This window comes from Dipodomys ordii, unplaced genomic scaffold (assembly GCF_000151885.1).
Source record: "Dipodomys ordii isolate 6190 unplaced genomic scaffold, Dord_2.0 Scaffold170, whole genome shotgun sequence".
NCBI lineage: Eukaryota > Metazoa > Chordata > Mammalia > Rodentia > Heteromyidae > Dipodomys > Dipodomys ordii.
This window is the reverse complement of record NW_012267386.1, coordinates 1157227-1181743: the sequence shown is the minus strand read 5'-3', so window position 1 is coordinate 1181743 and position 24517 is coordinate 1157227. Positions and strand designations below refer to the sequence as shown.

General features: G+C 39.6%; 1 protein-coding gene across 1 annotated transcript in view; it reads right to left on the bottom strand.

Moving 5' to 3' along the window:
• Window positions 1-24517, bottom strand: part of Cpne8 (copine VIII) — a 293419-nt gene that overhangs the window by 106232 nt on the left and 162670 nt on the right. The window contains exons 4-6 of the mRNA XM_013033475.1: window positions 23307-23353; window positions 11795-11898; window positions 4576-4615 (exon numbers count right to left, since the gene is read on the bottom strand). Of these exons, the coding sequence (XP_012888929.1) occupies window positions 4576-4615; window positions 11795-11898; window positions 23307-23353 (191 nt within the window). The remainder of the gene's footprint in view (window positions 1-4575; window positions 4616-11794; window positions 11899-23306; window positions 23354-24517) is intronic.

Sequence of the window (24517 nt, the reverse complement as noted above, 5' to 3'; positions counted from 1 at the left end):
TCCAAACCATTTGATTTCACACTCTTAGTCATTCATAATAGGCTTTGTATCATAGCCATCTGGCAAATTCTTTCCTGCCGCTAGGACACACACTGCTGTTCCTTTAGCTTGCAATGCTAGTTCCCTAGGTTTTCGGGTCATCCTCTTCTTCCTCAGAGTATGTCTTCAAGGTGAGAACTGGCAAGGAAGAGTCTCTGTGCTATGAGGCTTTCACATACTTGACCTGAAGTGGAGGATCCAATTAAGATGCCCACAGGAATTCAAAACATGACACCCTCTGCTCTGGGAAGGGCAGGACCATGCTTGAGATATGAGGAAGGATGGGAGAGTTAAAAAAAAATACAAGGAGAAATCTGGGAAACATTATCAGTCTTCTGGCTCCAGGATCCCTTCTCTTCAGAGACGTCTATTTCTTTCACTCTCAGCTAGCTTGGCTCTTGGCAATAAATTTTTCAATAAATCTGTTCCTCCTACACTGTCTTCTTACATTCTGTTCTTGTTTATTTGTTGTTGTTGTTGTTGTTGTGTCAGTCCTGAAGCTTGAATTCCGGGTCTGAGCACTGTTGCTAAGCAATTTTGTTCAAGGCTGGTACTCTAGCCCTTGAGCCACACCTCCACTTCTGGCTTTTGCCTGGCTCATTGGAGATGACAGTCTCATAGGCTTTCCTGCCCAGGCTGGCTTTGAACCTTGGTCCTCAGATCTCAGTTTCCTGAGTAGCTAGGATTAGAGGTGTGAGCCACCAGTGCCTGATTTGGTATTCTGTTCTTTAACCACCTCCTAAACATCTGCTCTGGCCTCATACAGGACAAGGTGGCTGCTGGGGCCCTGGTTGGGGTGTGGAGGAGGGGAGGGATAGAAGAGAAGTAGGAAGGGGGTGGGGGGGGTTTATACCCACTCTCCCTTACCAAGAGGTGAACAGGATGGGACTTTTTTCCTGGTGCCTTGCTAAAGTTCTTCCTCTGTCTTCTGTGTCCTTTCCTTCACTTCTTTGTTGGATTGAGACATTAAACCCATTTCCTAGATGGCCACACTAGCTTATGTTGGTTTTGCAGTTTTTGTCTGTCTCTCTATAGTGTTATGAAGAAAACAAATTATCTTAATCACTCTTTGCAGTCATCTTCCTTGAACAAAATATTCTATCTGCACCTTAAGACATAAGCAACTATACAACAAACACCTTGTTTGTCTCCTTCCCTTCTGTGTTCTTCCAGAATTAAGACAATACCTGGAATATTTTGCCTAACTGACTATTGCATATGTATATGTATGTGTTAAATTCAGTTTTGTTATAAAGAATTGAATAGTTTTACATTCTGATGAAAGAATCTTGTCCTATTGATGAATCTAAGAGAAATCCCATTCCAACTCCAAATACACTTAATTTTCAGAAGATATTGTGAAGTATAACTAAAGAGTCTACATTTTATATGGTCAGAGGCACCTAGCTATTGAGCTATTGTGATCCTCTGCTAGGACTATAATAGATATAATTATTACAAGTGAGGGAAAACATGGAGTCTATTCCTTTGGGTCTGGAGTACTTCACTTTCCATTTTCTTACAAATAAGGCCATGTCATTCTTCCTGATGATGCTAACCAAAATGAACTCTAAGATATGGAAACAAGAGGGTTCTGGTTCTTTTTTTGTTTCTTTGTTTCCATCTTTGTTTTTCAAGGTACTGTATGAAGTTATTTCTTTTTTCTTTCATTTTTCCCCCTTTGGTTTATCCCCTGTTGTCACTGTTTTTTATTTTTTTGATACCCTGTGTCTTGTCTATACACATTTACCTGATTTGGGGAAGGGATGGGGAATAACGAAATGGTGAGACAAAGGGCAAAGGGTGAACCAATGCAACAATGATACTCACAAGACACTATGTTGGAAATGAACTTTACAACTTGGGGGGTGGGGTGGAGTGGGAAAAAACAAAGGAAGGGGTAACAATGTTCAACAAGAAATGTACTCATTACCATCCTCATATCACTGTAACCCCTCTGCCATCTCCCTTATAAAAAAATAAAAATTTTTTTTCAAAGTCTGCATGTGGAAGTCTACAAGCATGACAATTAAAGAATATGCTAAAGACTATTTGCACATCACTAAAGGCTGGTGACTTGTAGTCAAAATAATCCACTGGGCCATGAACACGGCAGCAACAAAATTGTGAGTGAGCCAGGCACTGGTGGCTCACACCTGTAATCCTAGCTCCTCAAGAGACTAGGATCTGAGATCCAGGCAGGAAAGTTATGATCATGACTCTTATCCTCAGTCAATCAGTAAAATGCCAGAAGTGGAGGGGTGGCACAAATTGCTAACTGCTAGCATTGAACAGAAAAGCTAAGGAATAGCACCCATGCTATCTCGAGTTGAAGGCCCAAACTGCACAAAAACAAAAATTGTGAGTGGATATCTTTGTATACCAATCAAGTTAATGACTACATTTTGGATTTCCTATGGGTATGAAAGTTTAACACACTGTGTATAGCTTTGTGTCATCCAATCTAGCACATTGAGCAGAATCCTAGACATACTAATAAGCTTATTATTAATCTTAGCATTAATTATTCAGCTGATGCAATTAAATTATGCAAATGAAGGTGTGCTATGTAGTTTTGCTAATACCATTAAGAGGACAGGGTTCCACCGGCACATCAGAGAACGAACACAGAATTCAAAATGCACTAAGGCTCACAGAGAAAACTATTTTAATAAAGGTTCTTCCCCAGAGAATCCTAGCAGGGTTCATGACCCTATATTCTACCAGTCTTTTCCTGGAACATAACATTCCTCCACTGAAATTTATCTTACCCTTAGTAGAACTAATTAAAGTTATACTCGTGTTTCCAGTCTCACCAAGTCCTCATTTATAATGTGAAATATCTAAAATACAGTTTTATAGCTTATCTCCATTTCCCCAACTGGTATCAAAAAAATAAAGGATTTGAACTCAAGATGCCAATTTACCACACATCTAAGTCATCCTAAAAGGAAATTCCTTCAAAATTATTAGAAATAAAAATTTTTCAGAAAACCAGGCACTGGTGGCTCACAGCCTATCCTCCTAGCTTCTCAGGAGGCTGAGATCTGAGGATTGGGGTTCAAAGTCAGCCTAGACAGGAAAATCTATGAGACTTCCATCTCTAATTAACCACCCAAAAGCCAGAAGTGGAGCTGTGATTTGAGTGGTCGACCACAAATCTTGAGCAAAAAAGCTCAGAGATAGTACCCTGGCCCTGAGTTCAAGTCCTAGGACTGGCACAAAAAAAAAATCTCAAAAAGATTTAATCATTGATATTGCCAAGACATTCTCTTGCTACGAAATCCTTTTTATTTATTCATTTGTAAAACATAACTAAGGGCCTACATTCCACATGCAAGCCTAGGTTCCTCATAGCTGTTCTAAAAAGTCATACTTGGCCTTTCACTTTGTGATATTGGCAGATGGCCAACTCCACTCTAGAAGAAGCCTCCACCAAGGGAGCCGACCTCGCCTGCATCCACATTCCTCTCATCTCCAATTGCACTGTGAATTCCTTCTGAGTTCAATGACTATATTGCTCATGGCCTAAAAGCTGTACTTACAGGCTTTCAAATTAGGAAAGGCTTTGGCTGTGGCTACATTCTAACTGAAATTCAAGGCACTCATCTCTAACAACTATTCTTTTTATTTTATTTTACTGTGCCAATAAATCCTGAGGCTGGAACTCAGGCCCTGGAGTGCTATCCCTGAGCTTTTTGCTCAAGGCTAGTGCTCTAACACTTGAGCCACAGCTCCTTTTTGGTGCTGAATTGGAGATAAGAGTCTCATAGACTTTCCTGCCCAGTTTGGTTTTGAACGGTGATCCTCAGATCTCATCTTCCTGGGTAGCTAAGATTACAGGCATGAGTCACCAGCACCCAGCTCTAACAATTCTGATCATAACTCAAAAGTACATCGCCTTTCTCTTCTGACATAATATTCTTAAGCTCAAGTACTTACTAACCCATTTTATTTCCAATTATATATTTATAAATATATATATATATATATAAATTACAACACAGTAATGTAGAAGATTAAGATGTTAGATAAATACATAAGTATACTTATAATTGTAATACTAATATGTTAGAGGATAGATTAAAATGTTAAGGCAATATAAATCATGGGAAATATAGAAGGCTGTGAAACACAAGGAAAAGATGATGAAAATCTGAACTAACACAGTATAAACAACAGCAGAAAGAAAATAAAAACAATTCTTAGCCAAGTGCTGGTGGGTCTCACCTTGTAATCCTAGCTATTCAGGAGGCTGAATTCCTAGGATTGAGGCTTGAAGCCAGCCCAGGCAGAAAAGTCCTTGAGATTCTTATCTCCAATTAAGCACCAAAAAAGCCAAAAGTGGGGCTGTGGTTCAAGTAGTGCTAGCCTTGAACACAAAAACTCAGGGATAGTGCCCAGGCCCTGAGTTCATACTGCCCCCCCCCTTTCCCTGCCATGACCAGCACAAAAAGAAAACAGGTAATAAATCAGCATACATATTAAGAATAAACTATGATAATATCTTTCTATAATCATGAAATATGAACTTACATGTTTGGATAAGTTAGGACTCTTTGAATCAACATCATATCTGAAAAAAATAAAACACAAAATTCAAATTATTTTCACAAATTAGAGCTAGAGAAAAGTAGCAATGTTTTCCAACATACACATGTGAAAATGAATAAATAGTAATAGCCATGAATGGGGGGGGAGGGGGAGTCAGAAAATTTCCCTATGATAAAATTCATTGATCCTGAGTCTTTTTATTTCTACAATCTGAAGGAGCAATAATACATGAACAAATATCAGTTTTGCTGCTTGAGAAGATGAACATTTATCTTTTCTCTGAAATATATTATCCCAGTGCTTTTCAAATGTATTCAAAATTCCAGAAAAATGAGTATCTAGCTAGGCACTGACGCATGTAATCCTAACTACTCAGGAGGCTGAGACCTGAGATTTGCAGTCTGAGAGAAAAGCCCATGAGAGCCTTATCTCCAATTAACAAGCAAAAAGCTGGAAGTAGAAGTATAACTCAAATGGCAGAGTGCCAGCCTTGTGTGAAAAACCTAAGAAAGAGAGCCCAGGTCTTGTTAAGCTCTAGTACTGGCGCTCTCGCTCACGCTCTCTCTCTCTCTCCTCTCTCTCTCTTCTCTGATGTCAATTTAAAAAACAAGAACTGGTAATAGATTGCTAAGTGTGTACATTATAATTCTTACTTAATATATTAACTGCTACTATTAATGTTGAAAACTAGCTGAAGTAATAAGACAATTTTTCCCTAATTACAATACTTGTGAAATCTCTGTGTTTTGCACAAAGATAAAATGTGTTTACCTGGGCTCTGGTGTTGACTACTTAGTTCTGAAAATCCATTTATATCATAAAGATTCTGTGATAACAGCATTTACTGTCACTTTGGTCCCTTGTTTGGAAGTGTGGGTAGAAATGGAAAACGGTGCCAGTCAAAACTCCACTTTCTGGCTTTTTGGTTGTTAATCAGAAATATAAGTCTCAAGGACTTTCCTTCCTCAGGTAGGCTTCAAATCATGAACTTCAGATCTCAGCCTCCTGAGTAGCCAGGATTTCAGGCATCTATCTCCAAATTCTTTAATAAGAAAGTATTTGTACTGTCTCCAGTATTTCTCCCCAATCATAGTTCTTGCATGTTCCCAGCTTCCTACCAAAAATCAATTAATTTTTTTTTGCTTGTTTGGCTGGTTGTTTACAAGGCTGAAATCTTCTCTCTCAAGCAAGAGAGTGTCCACAAATCAAAGTATGTCCATCAATACAGGAAGGGGAGCAAAAGACTGAGCATTCATTGAGTGTACTAACACTGGTCAGAACAGAACTCACTCCTGATCCACACAGACTGTTTACTACAAAGTGGCTTGAAAAATCACTTGCTGCAAATACCAACAGGGACGAAGAAAGGACTTTACTCACACCAGAAAGCTGCACACACTCAATATCTGGAATTTGAAATCATCAAAAGCCAACTTCTACACTCCAACTCCAGGTGTTCATAGAAAAATCCGTCTTAAGTCTAGACGCAAGACACAAGTAGCACAGTGTCTGCCCACCAAGCACGAGTTCCTGATGTCAAACCCCAGTAATAACCTAAACTATCTTATCCTTGCCAAGCTCTGGGGACTCATGCCTGTAATCCTATCTAAACAGGAGGCTGAGATCTGAGGATCACGGTTCAAAGTCCATGAGACTTATCTACAATTAACTAGCAAAAAGCCAAAGTGGAGCTATAACTCAAATGACAGAGTGCTATCCTTAAGCCCAAAAGCTCAGAGATAGCACTCAGGCCCTGAGTTCAAACTCCAACACACACACACACACACACACACACACACACACACACACACACACACACACACAGCTCTTATCCGATATTTTTCTTTTCTTTTTTTGCCAGTCATGGGCTTGAACTTAGGGCCTTGAACTCAGGGCCTGGGTACTGTCCCTAAGCTTTTTCACCCAAGGCTAGCACTTTGAGCTATGGCTCCAATTCTGGTTTTCTGGTGGTTAATTTAAGGTAAGAGACTCATGGATTTTTCCTGCCCTGGCTGGCTTCAAACTGTAATCCTCAAATCTCAGCCTTCCAAGTATGAGCCACCAGCACCCAGCTATTCCAGAAAACTTTTAAAGATAACACTAAAATTAGCAAGCCTAATGACATTAAATATAAATCAAAAGATTCATTTCTAGCTATCTCCTTTTTCAAAAAGTAACTTTGAGAAATGGCTTTTGGGTTAATAATGATTGGATAGGAAAATGTGGTATGTTCAGTTCAGTTAAAGAAACACAAATATAAAAAAAATCAAAACACAGATCATAGCAGGGTAGCTCATGCCCATAATATTGTGGGGAGACTGACTGAAAAAAAGATAAATTACCCAGGAGTTACAAAGACAAAGACATTTGACTCCATTGTTTAAATCTCATTTGTTTTTTTGTTTGGAAAAAGGGCTTAAAAAGGAGAAGTGCCTAGTGGTATGGCTCACACTTGTAATCCTAGCTATGCAGCAAGCTGAGATCTTAGGATTATGGTTCTAAGACATCCCAGGCATAAAAAAGCCAGTGACACTCCTATCACCAATTAATAAACCAAACTATATAGCATGATGACAAAGACTATGTCTCAAATATGAATACATCAGACCAAAAATAAAATAACTTTTAAGATGCAAAACTGACCAACCAATCCTTTTTTAAAAATGGATTGTTATTATACAGGTGATATACAAAAGGTTTACAGTTCAAATCTAGCATGAGAAAGAAAATCTTCAAGACTTTTATCTCCAATTAACCACCAAGCCAGAAATGGAGCTATGGCTCAAGTGATAGAGCACTAGAGCTGTGAGGACAAAAGCAACCAGGCCTTGAGTTCAAGCCCCAAGACTAGCACCAAAAAAAAAAAAAGAAAGAAAGAAAAGCTTGCTCTTACAGGTTGAAAATATTACAGGCGTTATTCCAGCAAAGGGAAAAAAAATAAAAAGAATGTAATGGCCCCGATTTCAAATGTGCTACTTTTGCTAAGAGAACATAACTGTCACTTTCCTCAGAATCTGTAGGTGAGCCCTCTCCAAATTTCTTCAAAGAGCATATAAAATAAACCGTTGACTGAATCAACTGAAAAAGCAGTCATAGCAATTTAATTAGATTTCCCAGTAGGCTGTCATTCTTTTTTTTGGCAATATTGGAGTTCGAACTCAGTGTTCTGAGCTTACAAGACAGGTGTTCTCACTCTTGAGCCATGCCTCCAACCCTTTTTGCTTTAGTTAACTTTCTGATAAGGGCAGCTCTTGGGCCTTGATCCTCTGTACCTTCAGCCTCCAGAATAGCTAGGATCAACAGGCACATCACCACACCAGCTCATTGACTTGAGATGGGGGAAATCTCATATTAACTTCTGTGCCTGAGCTAACCTTGAACTTCAATCCTCCCTGTCTCTAACTCTTGCACAACTAAATTACAGGTGTGCTCTACAGTGCAGAGCTTGTATTTCCATTTCAGACATGAGTTTCTTTGAGTATGTAATTTCTAGGAAGTTGAAAAATATACGTGCTTATCAATTTGTATACGCCAATTTCTGTTATTTCCTATTTTCTTATCACACTGAGATAAATATTCTTAGAACAAATCCAGCAATGAGTGTCAGGTGAAGAACGGTGAACACAACAGGGATTGGAGCCCAAAGCAGGGGACAAAATGAGATAACGGAGGCAGGAAATGAGTAAGTGCAGTCACTCGGCAGGTGGCCGCCATCACGTTGACAGAGGCCAGTCAGCTGATAACAACTAAAACTACCCGAGAAATGGTTTGAAATGTCAGAGCTGAACAAGCTGTGACTGAATTCAGAGAAGTCATAAAGTTTATGACTCCCCTAAGTTGGTTTCAAAGGTTTGGAGCCAGAAGACAATGAACAGCCTTGTTAAAATCATAAAATGTGAATCTGAATACCAATTTATTCAGTGAATATGAAAAATACACACACACACACACACACACACAGCAAAAGATTTGCATACAACCATGCTTACTACAGGATTGTGTGTACTAGAAACGATAGAACCACTGTCGGGTTTGATAAGTTACATTTCTCTTTCCTCCCCCTCTTCTTCCTCCTCCTCTGCCCCTCTTCCTCTTCTTCCTCCTCCTCATTCTTTTCCTTCTCCTTTTCTCCTCCTCTTCCTCCTTTTCCTCCTCTTTCTTCTTCTTGAGACATCAATGAGATTTGAACTCAGAATCTGGGCATTGCCCCTAACCATGTTTGCTCAAGGCTGGTGCTCTACCACTTGAGTCACACCTCCACCTCTGGATTTTTTTATGGTTAACTAGAGATAGGAGTTTCATGGACTTTCCTGTCCAAGCTGGCTTTGAACTATAATCCTCAGATCTCAGGCTACTGAACAGGTAGGATTACAGGTGTGAGCCACCTGGACCATCAGGTAAATTACATGTCTTACAAACAATGGAAATGATGTAGCCTTTCAAATGAATGAGGTATGTGCATTCTCAGTGACATATAAAAATATGTTAAAATCTTAAGGTACAGAAAAAATGTGCTCATTGTAATTCACATGCAATTTGTACAATTGACAATGCAATGTACACATTGCAATACACATGAATGTATTTTAAGTAATGGTTTCATCACATAACTTAGGAGCACTGTTCTTAAACTTCTGTTCATTAGACAGGTGCTCTACCACTGAGCCATGTCCCCAGCCCTTCCTGTACTGGTTATTTATAGACTTTGTGTCAGTTCAGGGCTTGAACTCAGGGCCTCCCACTCCTACTTGGCTTTTTTGCTCAACATGAGCCATACTTCCACTTCTAGCTTTTTTTCCAGGGGAGGGAGGAGAATTAATACTGGGATTAGGGCTTTAAACTTATTAGGCAAGTGCTTTCACACTTGAGCTATGCCTCCAGCCAGCGCCCCCCCCCCCTTTCTTTTGCTTTAGTTAATTTTCTGCTAAGGTCTTCAGTCTTTGTTCAGCAAAAAGATGAGAGTCTCACAGATTTTTCTGCCTGGCTGGTTTCTAACCGTGAGCCTCAGATCTCAGCCTCTTAAGTAACTAGGATTATAGATGTGAACCATAGGCACTGGTCTTGTGTTGATTATTTTTTTTTTTTGTCAGTTGTAGGCCTTGAACTCTGGGCCTGGGCACTGTCCCTCAGCACTTCCGCTCAAGACTAGTGCTCTACCACTTGAGCCACAGCGCCACTTCCAGTTTTCTAGTGATTTATTGGAGATAAGAGTCTCACAGACTTTCCTGCCCAGTCTGGCTTTGAACCAAGATCCTCAGATCTCAGGTTATTTTTAAAATAGGCTCTCACTTCTTGCCTAGGTACACTCTTGGACTGTGATCTACCTATTTTAAGTTTCCCATCATAGCTGAGATATCAGGGGTGCACCACAAAACCAGCTTCTTCAGTTGAAATGAAGTCTAGTGAAATTTACAGCCTGAGGTTGGCCTGGAACCAAGTCCTCACAATCTCAGCCTCCCTCCAAGTTAGCATGAGTATATCCAGCAACTGAGTTGAGAAGGTGTTGCACAAACTTTTCTGCCCTGATTGGCCATTCTCATCCTCCCAAGTAGTTAGGATTACAGGCATGGGCCACAAGCACCAGAAATAACAGGGAATTTTCACCTTTTCAATGTCTTTAAGCTTATAATAAGTGTTTATTAATTTTACATGACAGGAAATAATGCAGATGAACGGAATGAGAACAAAAGAGAGAGAGGGAAACAAGGAACGAGAAGAAAAATTCACATAACGTTGTTTTTTTCGGATAAATTTAAATCTGACTAAAGGAAATACAGGTGCAGTGGACAAACATTACCTCACTTAGCAACTTGAAGAATGTGTTGGTTAAATAAAGAGATCTGAGGATCGTGCAGTTTAAAGCCAGCCCAGGCATGGAAAGCCTTAAGACTCAATCTCCAATTAACTAGCATCAGGCCAGACTAGAGGTGTGGTTCAAGTGGTAAAATGCCAGTCATGAGCAAAAAAGCTGAGATCAAGCCCCAGTACTAGAAAATTCAATAAATAAGTAAAAGAAGACCAAAAGATGAAAGCATAAAAGCATGCTGTAGTTGTTACTGAACAGTCACAAAGCCATTTGAGAAAGACTGTTTCTTTATTTTGAAATCTAGGATAACATATGCTATGATTGCCTGAACAAAACAAGACTCTTGTCTGTTTTCAATAACAACACAATGGGCAGACCCCAGAAAAAGCAGGGTGAGTTGTTACAAGTTGTCACACTCTGTTCCACGTTTGCTTCTCATAAGCTTGATTTTCATTCTTTGCAAAGGAATTTCTAAGAAATAAAAAACAAGATGAACCTAATACATTTTGTTTGATAAAAATAGTGATTACTCAGCAAGCACTCATCTTACCTGGCTGTAATCTCGGCTACACTGGAGGCAGGAGGATTGAGATTTTGAGGCCAGTTAGCAAGATACAGCCTCAAAAACAAAATACAAAACAGCTGAGGGGTCTAGTTCAAGTGGAGGAACACAGTACAAACAAGGACCAGGGTTCAATCTCCAGTATCACACAACAAAGGAAGCAAGCAAACAAATAAATAAAATACTAAAGATAAATAACCAGCATCCTCAAAAGAACAGGACTGTTAAAACATGCCTCTTACACAGAAGCACTGGAGGTTATCTTACTGTATAAATATTAAAGGAAAATAAAACAATTCACAGTAAAAGACTTCCTTGCATTCGGTGGTAAATTAGAGCTTTCTGCAGTAAGATAGTGATAACTTTTGTCATTAGAAAGGTGTTTATAGAGTTGGGGAGGGGGGAGGGCTGAGTGGTAGAGCACTGGCCAGCATGTGTGAGAGAGTCCCTAGAGTCCCTAGCTCCACACACACAGAGAGAAAGAGAGAAATCCAGGCACCGGTGGTGTAATCCTAGCTACTTGGGAGTACACAATTGGTGAGGTCACAGTTCAATGCCAGAGTAGGAGAGAAAAAAATGTTTAAGAGACCTCATGTCAAGGAGCTGAGCTAGATAGAACATGCCTGTTGTTCCAGTTACCAGAAAGCCTAATGCAGGTGTGTCACACCCAACATGCGCTGGGTCAGGAAGAGAGAACCCCATCTCTTTCTTGCCAATGTGACTCAGTATTCAATGTAACAACAACAACAACAACAAAAAGGGTAACCACAGGACCTAGACTTAAACACTAATAAAACTAAGTTCTAAAAATGGCAAATTTGAATACAACTTACAAGTCAAAACGAAGGTTCTCTCTTTCTTCAAAAAAGTAGTCCAGAATAAATTTTCTTACAAAGTCAGGATTTAAAGTATTATCAATCACTTCAGTTCTTCCAAACTGTTGAGAGACAAGAAAGAGGTTGAAATTAAGACTTTTTATGGTTATTATAAAGTTAAAGTGTCTTTAAAATATACTCATATATTTCCTAATGATTTGATCAAGTAAAAACTTCAAGAAGAGACTCCAGAGATCTGATCCCTGTTTCTATTTTTTTTCTTGTCAGTCGTAGGACTTGAACTCGGGGCCTGGGTTCTGTCCCTAAGCTTTTTCACTCAAGGCTAACACTCTATCACTTTGAGCCACAGCTCCATTTCCCAGCTTTTTTCAAGAAGTTTCACAGACCTTTCTACCTGGGCTGGCTTTGAACAGCAATCCTCAGATCTCAGCCCCTTGAGTAGCTAGGATTCGAGGTTGAACCACTGGCACCTGCTTTCCAAAAATCTTTTTGTCCTTGGCTTGGATTCTTCACCAACTGCCATGAACCCAAATGTGGTGAATTTAGCCTCAGGTCCGAATAATATTATACAATCAGGCACCTATCTTATCAGAGAACCAACGTTTATTAAAAGTCCAAGGACAATATTCTCTCTTTAATAAGAAAAGTGATGAATCATGCTAATCTGTTAAATGTAAAGGTCAGAAAATTTCTTAAATTTCATTAATAAAACAAAGGTCCAAAATATTATCGACAAAGGATTGCTAGGACTACTGCCACATAGTTGCTTCCTTCCAGAGGCGTAACTTGCAAAACTTAGTGCTACTAGACAATCTCTTCTATCATGGACCAATAAAACACACACATTAATTAACTAATTAAAGATTGGTCCAGTTATCTGTGTTACATTAATTAACTAATTAGTTTACTTATTTAATGTAACACAGATAACTGGACCAATCTTTCGACACTAATAACCACTTATTTTGGCCAATAAAAAATGTTGCATGTCTCATGTGGTAGAGAGTAAAAACATCAGGTATCAAGTTTGAGTTCCTCATCCAAGAAAAATAAATGTAACTATTATAAATAATAACAGCCACCCTTTTAGTAAGTATATCCACTTTCCTATATTACTTTGAATCTTTATTCTAACATTACTATAAGATAAATAACGCTAAATTTTATTTTTCCAGGTAAGAATTCTGGGGCAGAAGGCCCTTCTTTCCTTCCTTCCTTTCATGCTAGTCCTGGGTCTTGAACTCAGGGCCTGGAGGCTATTCCTAAGCTTTTTTTTTCTTAAGGCTGGTGCTCTAAGACTTGGGCCAGAGCTCCGTGACTAGAGTCATTTGGACATGTCTTCTGACACATGGCTCCAAAATTGCTTCTGGGGACAGGGCAAGTATCCTTCATGTTGCTAAATAACAGTGGTCTTTATTCCTCTCTAGGCCACTCAGAAGGGAAAAAGAATCAATAGTGATGCATAGTATATTTCTGTACAGGTACTGGGATTGTACAGGTACTCAGGACTTATACACTTATTCAGCTGGTGCTCTATCACTTGAGCCACACCTCCAGATCGGCTTTTGGCCAAATTTCAAGGGCTTTCCTATCCTGGATGACTTCATCCATGATCCCCAAGGGTTCCACCTCCTTAGTAGCTAGTATTACAGGCATGAGCTATAAGAGCCCAGCTATAATTTGAATTTTGTTTAACTCTCTATACATACTCCCATACAAGTAAAAAATAAAAGGTATGTCAGAATGTGGCAGGTTTGTTCTAATTATTTCCTAATTTGTTATGCATTTATGAATTTTCTTAATTCCTGGCAATAAGTAGCTTTTACTTGAAGAAGTGTTCCCTTTTTAAGTTCATTGTATTATGGCCCCGCACAGCTACCCAGTGTGACAGTCCACTGAGCCAAAGCAGAAGAGGTTCAGCGCAAATGTCCCCTCCAAAACTGCCCACCTCTTGAATTCAGAGATTATATTATTGACTGTGCTTAGCTTTAGTGATAAGCGAAACACAATTCCCAGAAATTAGTCAAGAGAAATAATCTTTATAAAACAGACATACTATTAAGACAGATTATTAAATATATTAAATCAATAAAGCTCAGTTTAGGATTATAGACATCTAGCCAACACAGAACATCACACACACACACACACACACACAATCACACAATGAATATACTTGCTCCTCCATAGAAATTTGATGGCTCAGCTTTTCTGTCCAATAGTCTCGTCCGCCCCCACAAGTCAACAATCTGCAATTCACCTATTTTTAAGATGACAAGCTGACAATGTGAAGACTTTACTTTGATCTTACATGATGAGAGATCAATGCTCTGTTCCTAGAGATGGAAAATACACACACACACACACACACACACACACACACACACACACACACACACACACACACACACAGCGACTGATTTACTTCCAGTATTATTGTTTAACATGATGTCAAGAGAGAGACTTTTTTCATATTCTTAGTTAAGATATGAGGCATTTTCATTTGATTTTTAGAATTGTATCTATTTTTGAGAATTTACTGAAAGCACTAACCATCAAAAAATGTATCAGTGCTTCATTATCTCTAAATGTAGAAAAGTCTAAACTCCTTCAACTTTTGTGGATCACAGTATTTTATTTTTACACTTAGAGGCAGAATCCTTTTGGGATCTTTTTTAAAAATTTTATTTTCTTGTAAAGGTGCTGTACAGAGAGGTTACAGTTACATCAGTAAGGTAATGAGTACATTTCTTTTTTAAATTATATATATATATATATATTATTGTAAAGTTACTGTACAGTTACATCAGTAAGGTAATGAGTACATTTCCTATTGAGCATTGTTACCCTCTCCTTTGTTTTTCCCCTGCCACCCCCCCTCACTCCTCCCTCTCCCCTCCCAAATTGTAAAGTTTGTTTTCAACATAGTGTCTTGTACATCTCATTGTTACAATGGGTCAAACTGTACCCTTGTTTCAGCATTTTGTTATTTCTCTTCCCCTCCCCAAATCAGAAAAATGTATATACAAGATGCAGGGCACCCAAATCAAATACAGTGAAAACAGGGTATTATACCATGGGGAAAAATATACAAAAGAACAAAAAAATCACATAGTACAGCGACAATGAAAAACACCTCTGTATCCCTATCTTAGGGTTCATTTCGCTTAGCATCATTTTATATGGTCATATGTACACACCTTTTGACCTTTTCTGCTTGTCTAGTAAGATTATCCTAGACGTATACTAATTATTTTGCAAAAAAGGGAAGCCATGGGACCTATGTTTCTTTGGGCCTGGCTTACTTCATTTAATATAATTTTTTCCAAGCCTTTCCATTTCCTAACAAATGGGGCAGTGCCATTCTTTCTGATGGAGGCTCAGAATTCCATTGTGTGTGTGTATACACACACACACACATATATCACATTTTCTTGATCCATTCATCTACTGAGAGGCATCTGGGTTGGTTCCATATCTTAGCTATGGTGAATAATGTTGTAATAAACACAATTGTGCTGGTAGCTTTAATATGGCCTTGTTTGTGATCATTTGGGTAAATGCCCAAAAGTGGGATTGCTGGGTCATAGGGGAGCTCTATGTGCAGTCTTTTGAGGAATCTCCATACTGCTTTCCAAAGTGGTTGAACAAGTTTACATTCCCACCAACAAAGCAGTAGGGTTCCCTTCTGGCCACATTCCCACCAGCATCTGTTGTTATTAGATTTCTTGACAATATCCATTCTAACTGGGGTGAGGTGGAATCTCAATGTTGTTTTGATTTACATTTCTTTTATGGCTAGAGAGGTTGAGCATTTCTTCATGTGTCTATTGGCCATTCTTATTTCCTCTTCAGAGAAGTTTCTCTTTAAATCTTTAGCCCACTTATTAATGGGGCGGTTGTTTCTTTGAGGATTTGTTGTTGGAGGATCACAGTATTTTAAAACTCTAGGCTAACGATTATATTAACTCTGGGAAGTTAAATCACATTCTTAAAATTTTACAAGATTTTAAAGCATTGCTTTTCATACATCATGGCTAACTACCTATTAGTGCCATATTTTACTTTCATAAGTAAAAACATACCTACAGACTCAATTCACTAAGGTGGCTTCCTTATCAGCAACCCATTCGATTGTCATTTATAAAAGATAAAATACTTATAATTAATTTTGAAGTGCTATGGATTTCCCCAGAATAAAAAATCATGACAATGGGATGGAATCTTTCTTTTTTGTTCTGGTACTGTGGCTTGAAATCAGGGCCTGCGTTCTTGCTGTCCTTTAGCTTTTTCACTCAAGGCTTGCACTCTACCACTGAGTCACAACTCCAAAGAGACTATTTGGGACATAAAGAGACTCCAGGACTTTTCTGCCTAGGCTGGTTTCAAACTGTAATCCTCAAATATCAGCTTCCTGAGTAGTTTAAGACTACAGAAGTGAGCCACTAGCACCCAGCTAGAGTCTTTAAGAGATGAGGTCTAGTAAAAGACAACAAAGTGAGGGCAGGGATTCCTTATGAATGGGGTTACTGATGTCTCTTGGGAGTGGGTCAGGTCTGAAAAGAACAAATCCACTCCCATGAGATGGGAGTGTGTGACTCTTCCTTTCTCCCTCCTGCACATGGCCAGGTTCCCATTTCTACTTCTTCATCAAGCTGCAATGGCAGCCCAAAGTCCTGAGTTCAAATCCTCATACTGGAATCCATCCATCTATCCATCCATCCATCCATCCCTCCATCCATCCATCAATCATCCAGACATCTATCAGCCAATCAATCATCCATCTATCCATCAATCATCCATCCATCTATCCATCAACCAATCAAAAGACAGCAGTCTTCTGTAGCACATTGGCGTTCTGATAGACTAAAAATCTAGAACCCCCCCCCCAAAAAAAGTTCACACAGTAAATTTTTGTGCTAAGCGCAATAAAAACACGATGGAGCAGAAAAACACACTATCAGATTACACTGAATCATAACACTCCACCCTTTTTGACCTACAAAAACAAAAAACAAAAACAAAAACCCCATTTGGTTGACTCTAATAGCATTAGCCTCCTTGATGCGAGCTGTACCATCCATCAGTGAACTCTCAGATTGCATTAGTGTTCTAGCAGCTGGGAAACATCACTGCTGCAGATTAGGTTTGAGGCCAAATAAATCCCATAGGTCATTGCTCCATCAACTGCTGAGCTGGTATGAGGAATTTTAGAACATTTTATCATGTGGACATTCACTTATCCACCACTTGCTAGTTTTATTCTTCCACAAGTGTTTCATTCCTCAAAATCCCAATGTTTCCTTAATTGCACAGTCTGCCTATGTGCCAGCTTCTCCCATCAGTGGTTCACATTTAAACATCACAATCAAAGTATAAGCTAGAATTATAACAGCCATTCTTCATATCACAGATGGGGAGAGAGTCATGGAGAAGGTGCCTTTAACCATGACATGATCCTAGATTTCAAAATAAGGACACTTTCTCAAATTGTTTGGTGGAAATTTGTTGGGAGCCAAAAGTTAAGTCTCTCAAACTTAATAAGCTTAACTATCTCACTGGAACAACCTGAGGCTGAGTTTACAGAATCCCACCTTTTCACCACCGCCTAAAGTAAACACCCTGCAGCTACTAACGACCACCTTTTCACCCCGCCCTAAATCTACTAAGGACCACCTTTGCACCACGCCCTAAGTCCAAGCATATAAATACCCTTGTGTGAGAAATAAAATTTGGCAGCTTGATCAGAATCCTTGTCTTGCTGTCCTTCTTCGTTTCTCTTGTCCCTTCATTCCTTCTCGCTTAGGTTCATTGCCCTCGTTGAAGTCCTGCGGGTCGGGACAGAAATTAAAAACTACAGGATGTTTTCTTTTTTTAACTCTCGCTTCCTTTTTGTTTTTCTTTTTTGCTGATACTAGTGCTTAAACTCAGATCCTCTTCTTCCCGTTCAACTTTTTTTCATACAGCTGGAACTCTACACCCAAGCCATGCTTCTAGTCTGACTTTATGCTAGTTAATCGGAGATTGTCTGTTGGGGCTGGATTTGAACTTAACAATTCTCTGATCTCAGCCTCCTGAGTAGCCAGAATTATAGGCATGAGCCACCAGCATCCAACCCAGCAAGTCCATCAAGTTGCTAAGACAATGTCTGTCTACTGTACCTTTACTTCCTTTCCATTTCTCTAGAACATTCTCTTATTCTTTAACTTTTTAAACTATCTGAAACTCCTGTTACAATTGCCTTCTAATTGGTGCTATCTGTGGCTTGAAATATTTACAGCAAAGCTCCTGCTTAGAAACTTAATTCCCTGATTCAACAATGTTAAGAGATGGGTGTTTTAAGAGACTAACTGTGCTCTTATTACTATATTAATGACATTACTGAGGGAATGGGTTCTCTGTAGAAGGAGCGGGTTACTTTGATACAGATGAGTCCATGAGTTCTGATCTTTGCTTCCCTGTGACAGCACCCCTTCACCTCTCTGACTTCCAGCACTTCAAGATACAACATAAAGACTCCCATGAGACAGGGGTCCCTGAGCTTTGATATTGGACTCCTCAGCTTTCATAAATGGGAGAAATTTTTAAAAATAAGCTTCTCAGCCAAGCATCAGTGGCTTATGCCTGTCATCGTAGCTACTCTGGAGACTGAGATCTAAGGATCGTGGTTCAAAGCCAGCCCATGCAGGAAAATCCATGAGCCTCTTATCTCCAATTAACCACCAGAAAACCAGAAGTGGTGCTATGGTAGAATGCTAGCCTTGAGCCAAAGAGCTTAGGGGCAGTGCTCAAGGCCCTGAGTTCAAGTCCTAGTACTGGCACAAAAATAAATAAATATAAATAAACTTTCCAGAACACAGTAGTTCTATAGACAGTAAACACAAACAGCTGACAACAAGTGATATTTTTCCATTTTCCTCTATCACATTCTGCACAATTTTGGCTCCTATTTCTTAGCACTTCCACCAACTTTGTATTGTTTACATATCATCTTTAGTTATTTATTCATTCATTCATCTGTTTGTTATATTTAGTTACTTATTTATTGGGCCAGTCCTGGGGTTTGAACTGAGGGGCTGAGCACTGTACAGATGTGAGCCACAGGTACCTGACTCACATCCTCTTTGGCTAGGATTTCCATTGGCTAATATTTTCTGCTCCTTCAAAGAACAAGAGTCAGCATAAGTATTCTGTTCTCTCAGTGTTTTATTTTAAGGGCATGCTACTTTTTTAATAATTGGCTTCTTATTTGCCTTTCACTCTGAATCAAGTTTAAGGTGTTCCATTTATAAAAGCAGAATGTCTTGGCTGGGAACAGATGAGAGTTTTGTCTAGGGTAGTTTAGCAGCAGGAGCCTGGAGCCTGACAACCTAGTTTGAAACCCATTGTGTAAATCATGATGGAACAACTTCACTCAAATGACTTAACCTACCCACACTTCTGACTCTGTGTGTATAACATGGATTGTACCAACACACATTCCACAGCTTGCTGCAACACAAGGAAGGCAGAAGGGCTTCAGATAGTAGACAGACATTATTGTTATGACAGAACTTATAGATGGCATAAGAAATTTCCTTTTTTTGTTGTTGGTGGTGATGGGGCTTGAACTCAGGGCCTGAGCACTGTCCCTGGGCTTTTTCTTTCAAGGCTAATACTCTACCACTTTGAGCCACAGTGCCACTTCTGGCTTTCTGGTGTTTAATTGAAGATAAGAGTCTCAGACTTTCCTAACTAGGCTAGCTTTGAACTGTGATCCTCATATCTCAGCCTCTTAAGTAGCTAGGATTACAGGAGTGAGCCACCGATGCCCCACTTTAAAGAAGAAATTGCTAATTCACTGCTTAAACCCTTGGAAAGGATGAGGAGATTTTTAAGCAAGGGAGATTTTTAAACTAACCACTTAGCTAGCACCCAATAAGAATAAACTCTCAGGGGCTGGGAAGGTGGCTCAGTGGTAGAGCGCTTGCCTTGCATGCTCGAGGCCCTGGGTTTGATTCCTCAGCACCACATAAGCAAAAAGAAAAAAGCCGGAAGTGGCGCTATGGCTCAAGTGGTAGAGCACTAGCCTTGAGCTGAAGAGCTGAGGGACAGCACCCAGGCCCAGAGTTCAGGCCCCACAACCAGACCCCTCTCCCCCAAAAAAGAATAAACTCTCATCCAAGCACCTAACTGCTCAAGAAGCTGAGATCTAAAGATTAAGGTTTGAAGCCATCTTGGGCAATTAAGCACCAAAATTAAGTACCAAAAAAAATTTTTTTAATGCTGAAAGTAGAGTTATGGTTCAAGTGGTAGAATGCTAGGCTTGAGCAAAAAAAAGCTCAGGGACAGTGCCCAGGCCCAGAGTTCAAGCCCCAGCTCACACTCACACACACACATACATACACAAACACACACACAAAGCGAGGCCTGGGGAAAGGCCTTTAGGCCATTGGGAGCATACCCTTGCAAGGGATTGTGGGACTATAGCACTCATATGAGAGGTCACATGGGCTGCAGCCACAGGAGTGCCCCATCCCTTGGGACTCCAGTTCCTACCAGTACCCTCTACATAGCAGATGTTGTGATCTAAGATTTAGTGTGCGCCAGGCTGGGTTCCACTGTTACCCATGATTCTATCTTTTTCAATTCCTCCTTCAGGAACAGTAAGGTTGACCCATGCTTGTCCTACCATTGTATTGAGGTCACTGGATGTGACAACCCCTGAGACCCTTGGGGAAAGCAAAGATAGTTGTGGAGCCTGTATCCTCCCTCTGAGAAAGACGACATAAAACCTCTGAGAGAGCAAAGGCCTTGATCACTCTAGAGCGGGGAACAAGTGCACCTTCCCTTGGATGGTGATGTGGGCACATGACTCGACCTGATGCCAGAGGAGCCAAAAATCACCAAAAGGACTATAACAGAGGGAGCCTCATAAGCCTACAGTAGAGTTACCAATTTCCAAGTTCCACTTCTTTTTCTCTTACATGGAGAAATCTGTATTCCTCCTCCTCTTCTCCTTCTTCTCCTCCTCTCCCTTTTTTCTCCTCCTCCTCCTCTTCTCCCTCATCCTCTTCCTCCTCCTCTTCCTTTCCCCACTCTACCTTCCTCTCCTGCCCCATGGCTGGAAAGCAGGTGAGTAAGACATCTGATGACATGAGCAAGCCCTCATTATCGGGATCTGGGTTGGGGGTTATACCATCCTGCCACTAGCAAAAAGGCATTGCCTCCATTTCCCCTGGCATCTTACTTTCAAATAAACTTTGCCTCTCCACACTTTTCCTGCCTCATAATTCATTTTTTGGGGTCCGGTCGTGGGGCCTGAACTCTGGGCCTGGGTGCTGTCCTTCAGCTCTTCAGCGCAAGGCTAGTGCTTTACCACTTGAGCCACAGTGCCACTTCCGGCTTTTTTTTCTGCTTATGTGGTGCTGAGGAATCGAACCCAGGGCCTCAGGCATGCAAGGCAAGCGCTCTACCACTGAGCCACCTTCCCAGCCCCTCCTGCCTCATAATTCTGTATCTGGTGGAACTCCTCTTACAGACAGTCTGTACATCTTGCCTCCTGTCATAAAAGCTCTCAACTTCTTACCCTATCGTCCTGCAACCTTTCCTTCCATTCTGTCACATTGAGACGAAGAACCTGAACTCTACACAATCACAGAACCTTAGAAGCATGCAACTTTCTGTGTGATATGTTTCCCCCATGGGCTTACAGCTGAGCTTTCCTTGCATCATGAAGGAATCTTTGAACTTGGCCTTTTGAGCAATAAGGGTTCAGAGATTCTATGATGTTTAGGGATAGTCGGAACATATTTGCATAGTATGATGGTATGAAGCTTTGGGTTGACAGGCGCAGAAATGCTATAAGTTGGTTTCTTCCCAGGGTTGTTCTCCTTGGCAACACTCTTGGGAGTGGTGGAAATTTAATTTAAAAGATGATGCCTAGTGGGAGTGTTTTAGGTCATTGGTTGGTGGGGGAGGGGAGGTGCCTTAGAAGGAGACTGTTGGGTCACAGCCCCTCCCAAGATCTTTATTGCTTCCTGGTGATGAGTTGAGGTATTTTTCAACACTATATATTCCCACTATAATGTGTTCCCTCACCAGAACCAACAGGGCCCACCAGTCAGAGATTATGCTGCTAAAATTGTGTACATAAATCCTATTAGGCCAACCAACAAATCCATAGAAGAAACTCGAGCTGAGTTATATATCGAATGTCATTCATGACCAAGAGATTTAATGTTGGAGACTTTTTCCCCTCCATTTTTGAGAATAGATTACAATGATCTAGTCTTAGCCTCTCTCTCAGAATTAAGACACATTGCTAAAATAGCTAGCACAAAGCAATCTGTGTCAGCTAATAGCACATAGCTCTCACTAGGGAAATGTAACCAGAAACTGTAACCTCATTTAGCAGTACATTGCTTTCATGAGACAGAACCCGCAATGCTGGGCAGATGGAAATGCCATTAATTGTAAAACACTTCATCACTTCCCAGATCATGCTTCCACGTGTACGTGGAGATAGTCCAGAAAAAAATAAAGTAATTAAAGTTATATTTCAGCCTCTTCACCATGTGTTCATTAAATAATGAGTATTTATGTTAGGAAACTGAGCTTCTGCTTTATTTCCAAACAATTTTCTCCCTGAGGAAATAAAAATAAAAATAACCCAGGTAAGATTTGATATGGAACACCCACTTACAGCCCTTCTGTGCACGATTTTTATCAAAAATCAACAGTTGACCTCTAAAAATGAGACTGGGACCACGGAATTCAATTCTATGAGGCATCATGTCAAATCCTGTCAAATAGATTCAAATCTATTAAATTTCATTCTGGCTGAGTCAAGTCTCAAGTCTAGAATACTTCAGATGAAACTCATGAATAAGTCAGATATTCATAAGGCATCATTGTGTGTCCTCCAAACAAAACTCAAAGATAACTTTCACAAAATGACCCCCCCAAAAAAAACTGAATACGTTTAAAAAGAAAAAAAAGATTTCAACATAAATTTGGGAAGGAAGGGTGGGTGAATGGGTCATAAATCTCAATGTACACATTTGAAAATGGAAGGAGTTAATGCGGGGATGGTTGGGAGTGAGAGAGATGGGAGAGAATGCTAGGTGCAACTGATCAAGATGCACTTTACTCATAGGTCAACCTGTTGAGACTGCTTTGTACAACTACTTAAAGATAATAATGAATTAAATAATAAAAATTTAAAAAGAAAAAGCCCTAACTATATAAAGGAGTGTTTCATCTCAAGTTGTAACGGCATCAAGATCATTTAATTTTTTTTTTTTTTGGCCAGTCATGGGGCTTGAACTCTGGGCCTGGGCACTGTCCCTCAGCTCTTCAGCTCAAGGCTAGCACTCTACCACTTGAGCCACAGCACCACTTCTGACTTGTTTTGCTTACGTGGTGCTGAGGGAATCAAACCCAGGGCCTCGTGCATGCAAGGCAAGTACTTTACCGCTGAGCCACCTTCCCAGCCCCTCATTTAATTGTTAAAGCTTTTTTACCTTACCTCTCTCCATTCCTTATTTCCAACTCCTTGAATGTATAAGACACAAACTACAAAAGGTAAAAGAAGAAAATACATATATATAAATAACTCTTCTAAACATCAAATGTAAATGTATACAATTTCTATTTCAAATGTCCAAAGGTTACATCAAAATTAAATATGCAATACCCTTTACCAAAAAAGCTGTCATGAAATAGTCGTTTTTTAAAAATTACTTTAAAGAAGCAGAAAATAAATATTTGAAGTTAATCATGCACATAGAGAATACTGTATTTCCTTAGTCTTCATATTACATTACAGATATAGATAACTTTTTAAATCATCTTTTAACAATTTGATGTATTTCAGTGTGTAGGTAGATATGTCTATTAAAATATCTTTCTGAACTCTTCCTAAGATACTTAAAGTGTTCAAAACCAACACAAAAGGGACAATCTGGAGCAAATATTATTCTAATAGTTATACTACCTACCCTCAATATTTGTAAATTGGCAAGGAATCCTACAAGCAACCCATGAATTGTGCCTGCAATCCTAGCTAATCACGAGGCTGAAATATGGAAGATTTTAGGTTGAAGCCAGGCTGCAGAAAAGTTCTCAAGATTCTATCTCCAATTAATCAGCTAAAAAAGAGCAGGAGGCATGGTCAAAGCAGTAAAGCATGTCCCACTAAGCATGAAGCCCTAAGTTCAAAATGCAGTATGGAAAGGAGGAAGGGAAGAAGGGAGGGAGGTAAGGAGGCAGGGAAGGGAAAGAGAAGAGAGAAAGAAAAAGGAAAATAAAGAAGAGAGAGAGAGAAATCTCACAAATCAAGAAAGCAAGTCTATGAGAGGGAGATTCTCAAATTTTACATAAAGATTTAAGGATTAAAAATTATCAAATAAACCTCAAGAGTTTTTAACCCACCAAATGCTGTTTCTTTTCCTAACTAATAACTTTAACAATCTTCCAGAATCTGACAATGATTTTTACTCTGTAATGAAATCATATTTCATTACAGGAACACAGAACTGTTGGACATTAACTACCAAATTTTTGGAGATTTAGAATTAATTTATACAATTAATTAGTTTATACTTTAATGGGTGTATCCTTAATTCTGTTGCTTTCTCATGCAAATTACCCTTTTCATTTTACAAGTTATTGCCAATTTCCAATATCCCTAAGAATCAAAAAAATTCAGTTCATACTAGAAGGTAGGCATGTGGCCTT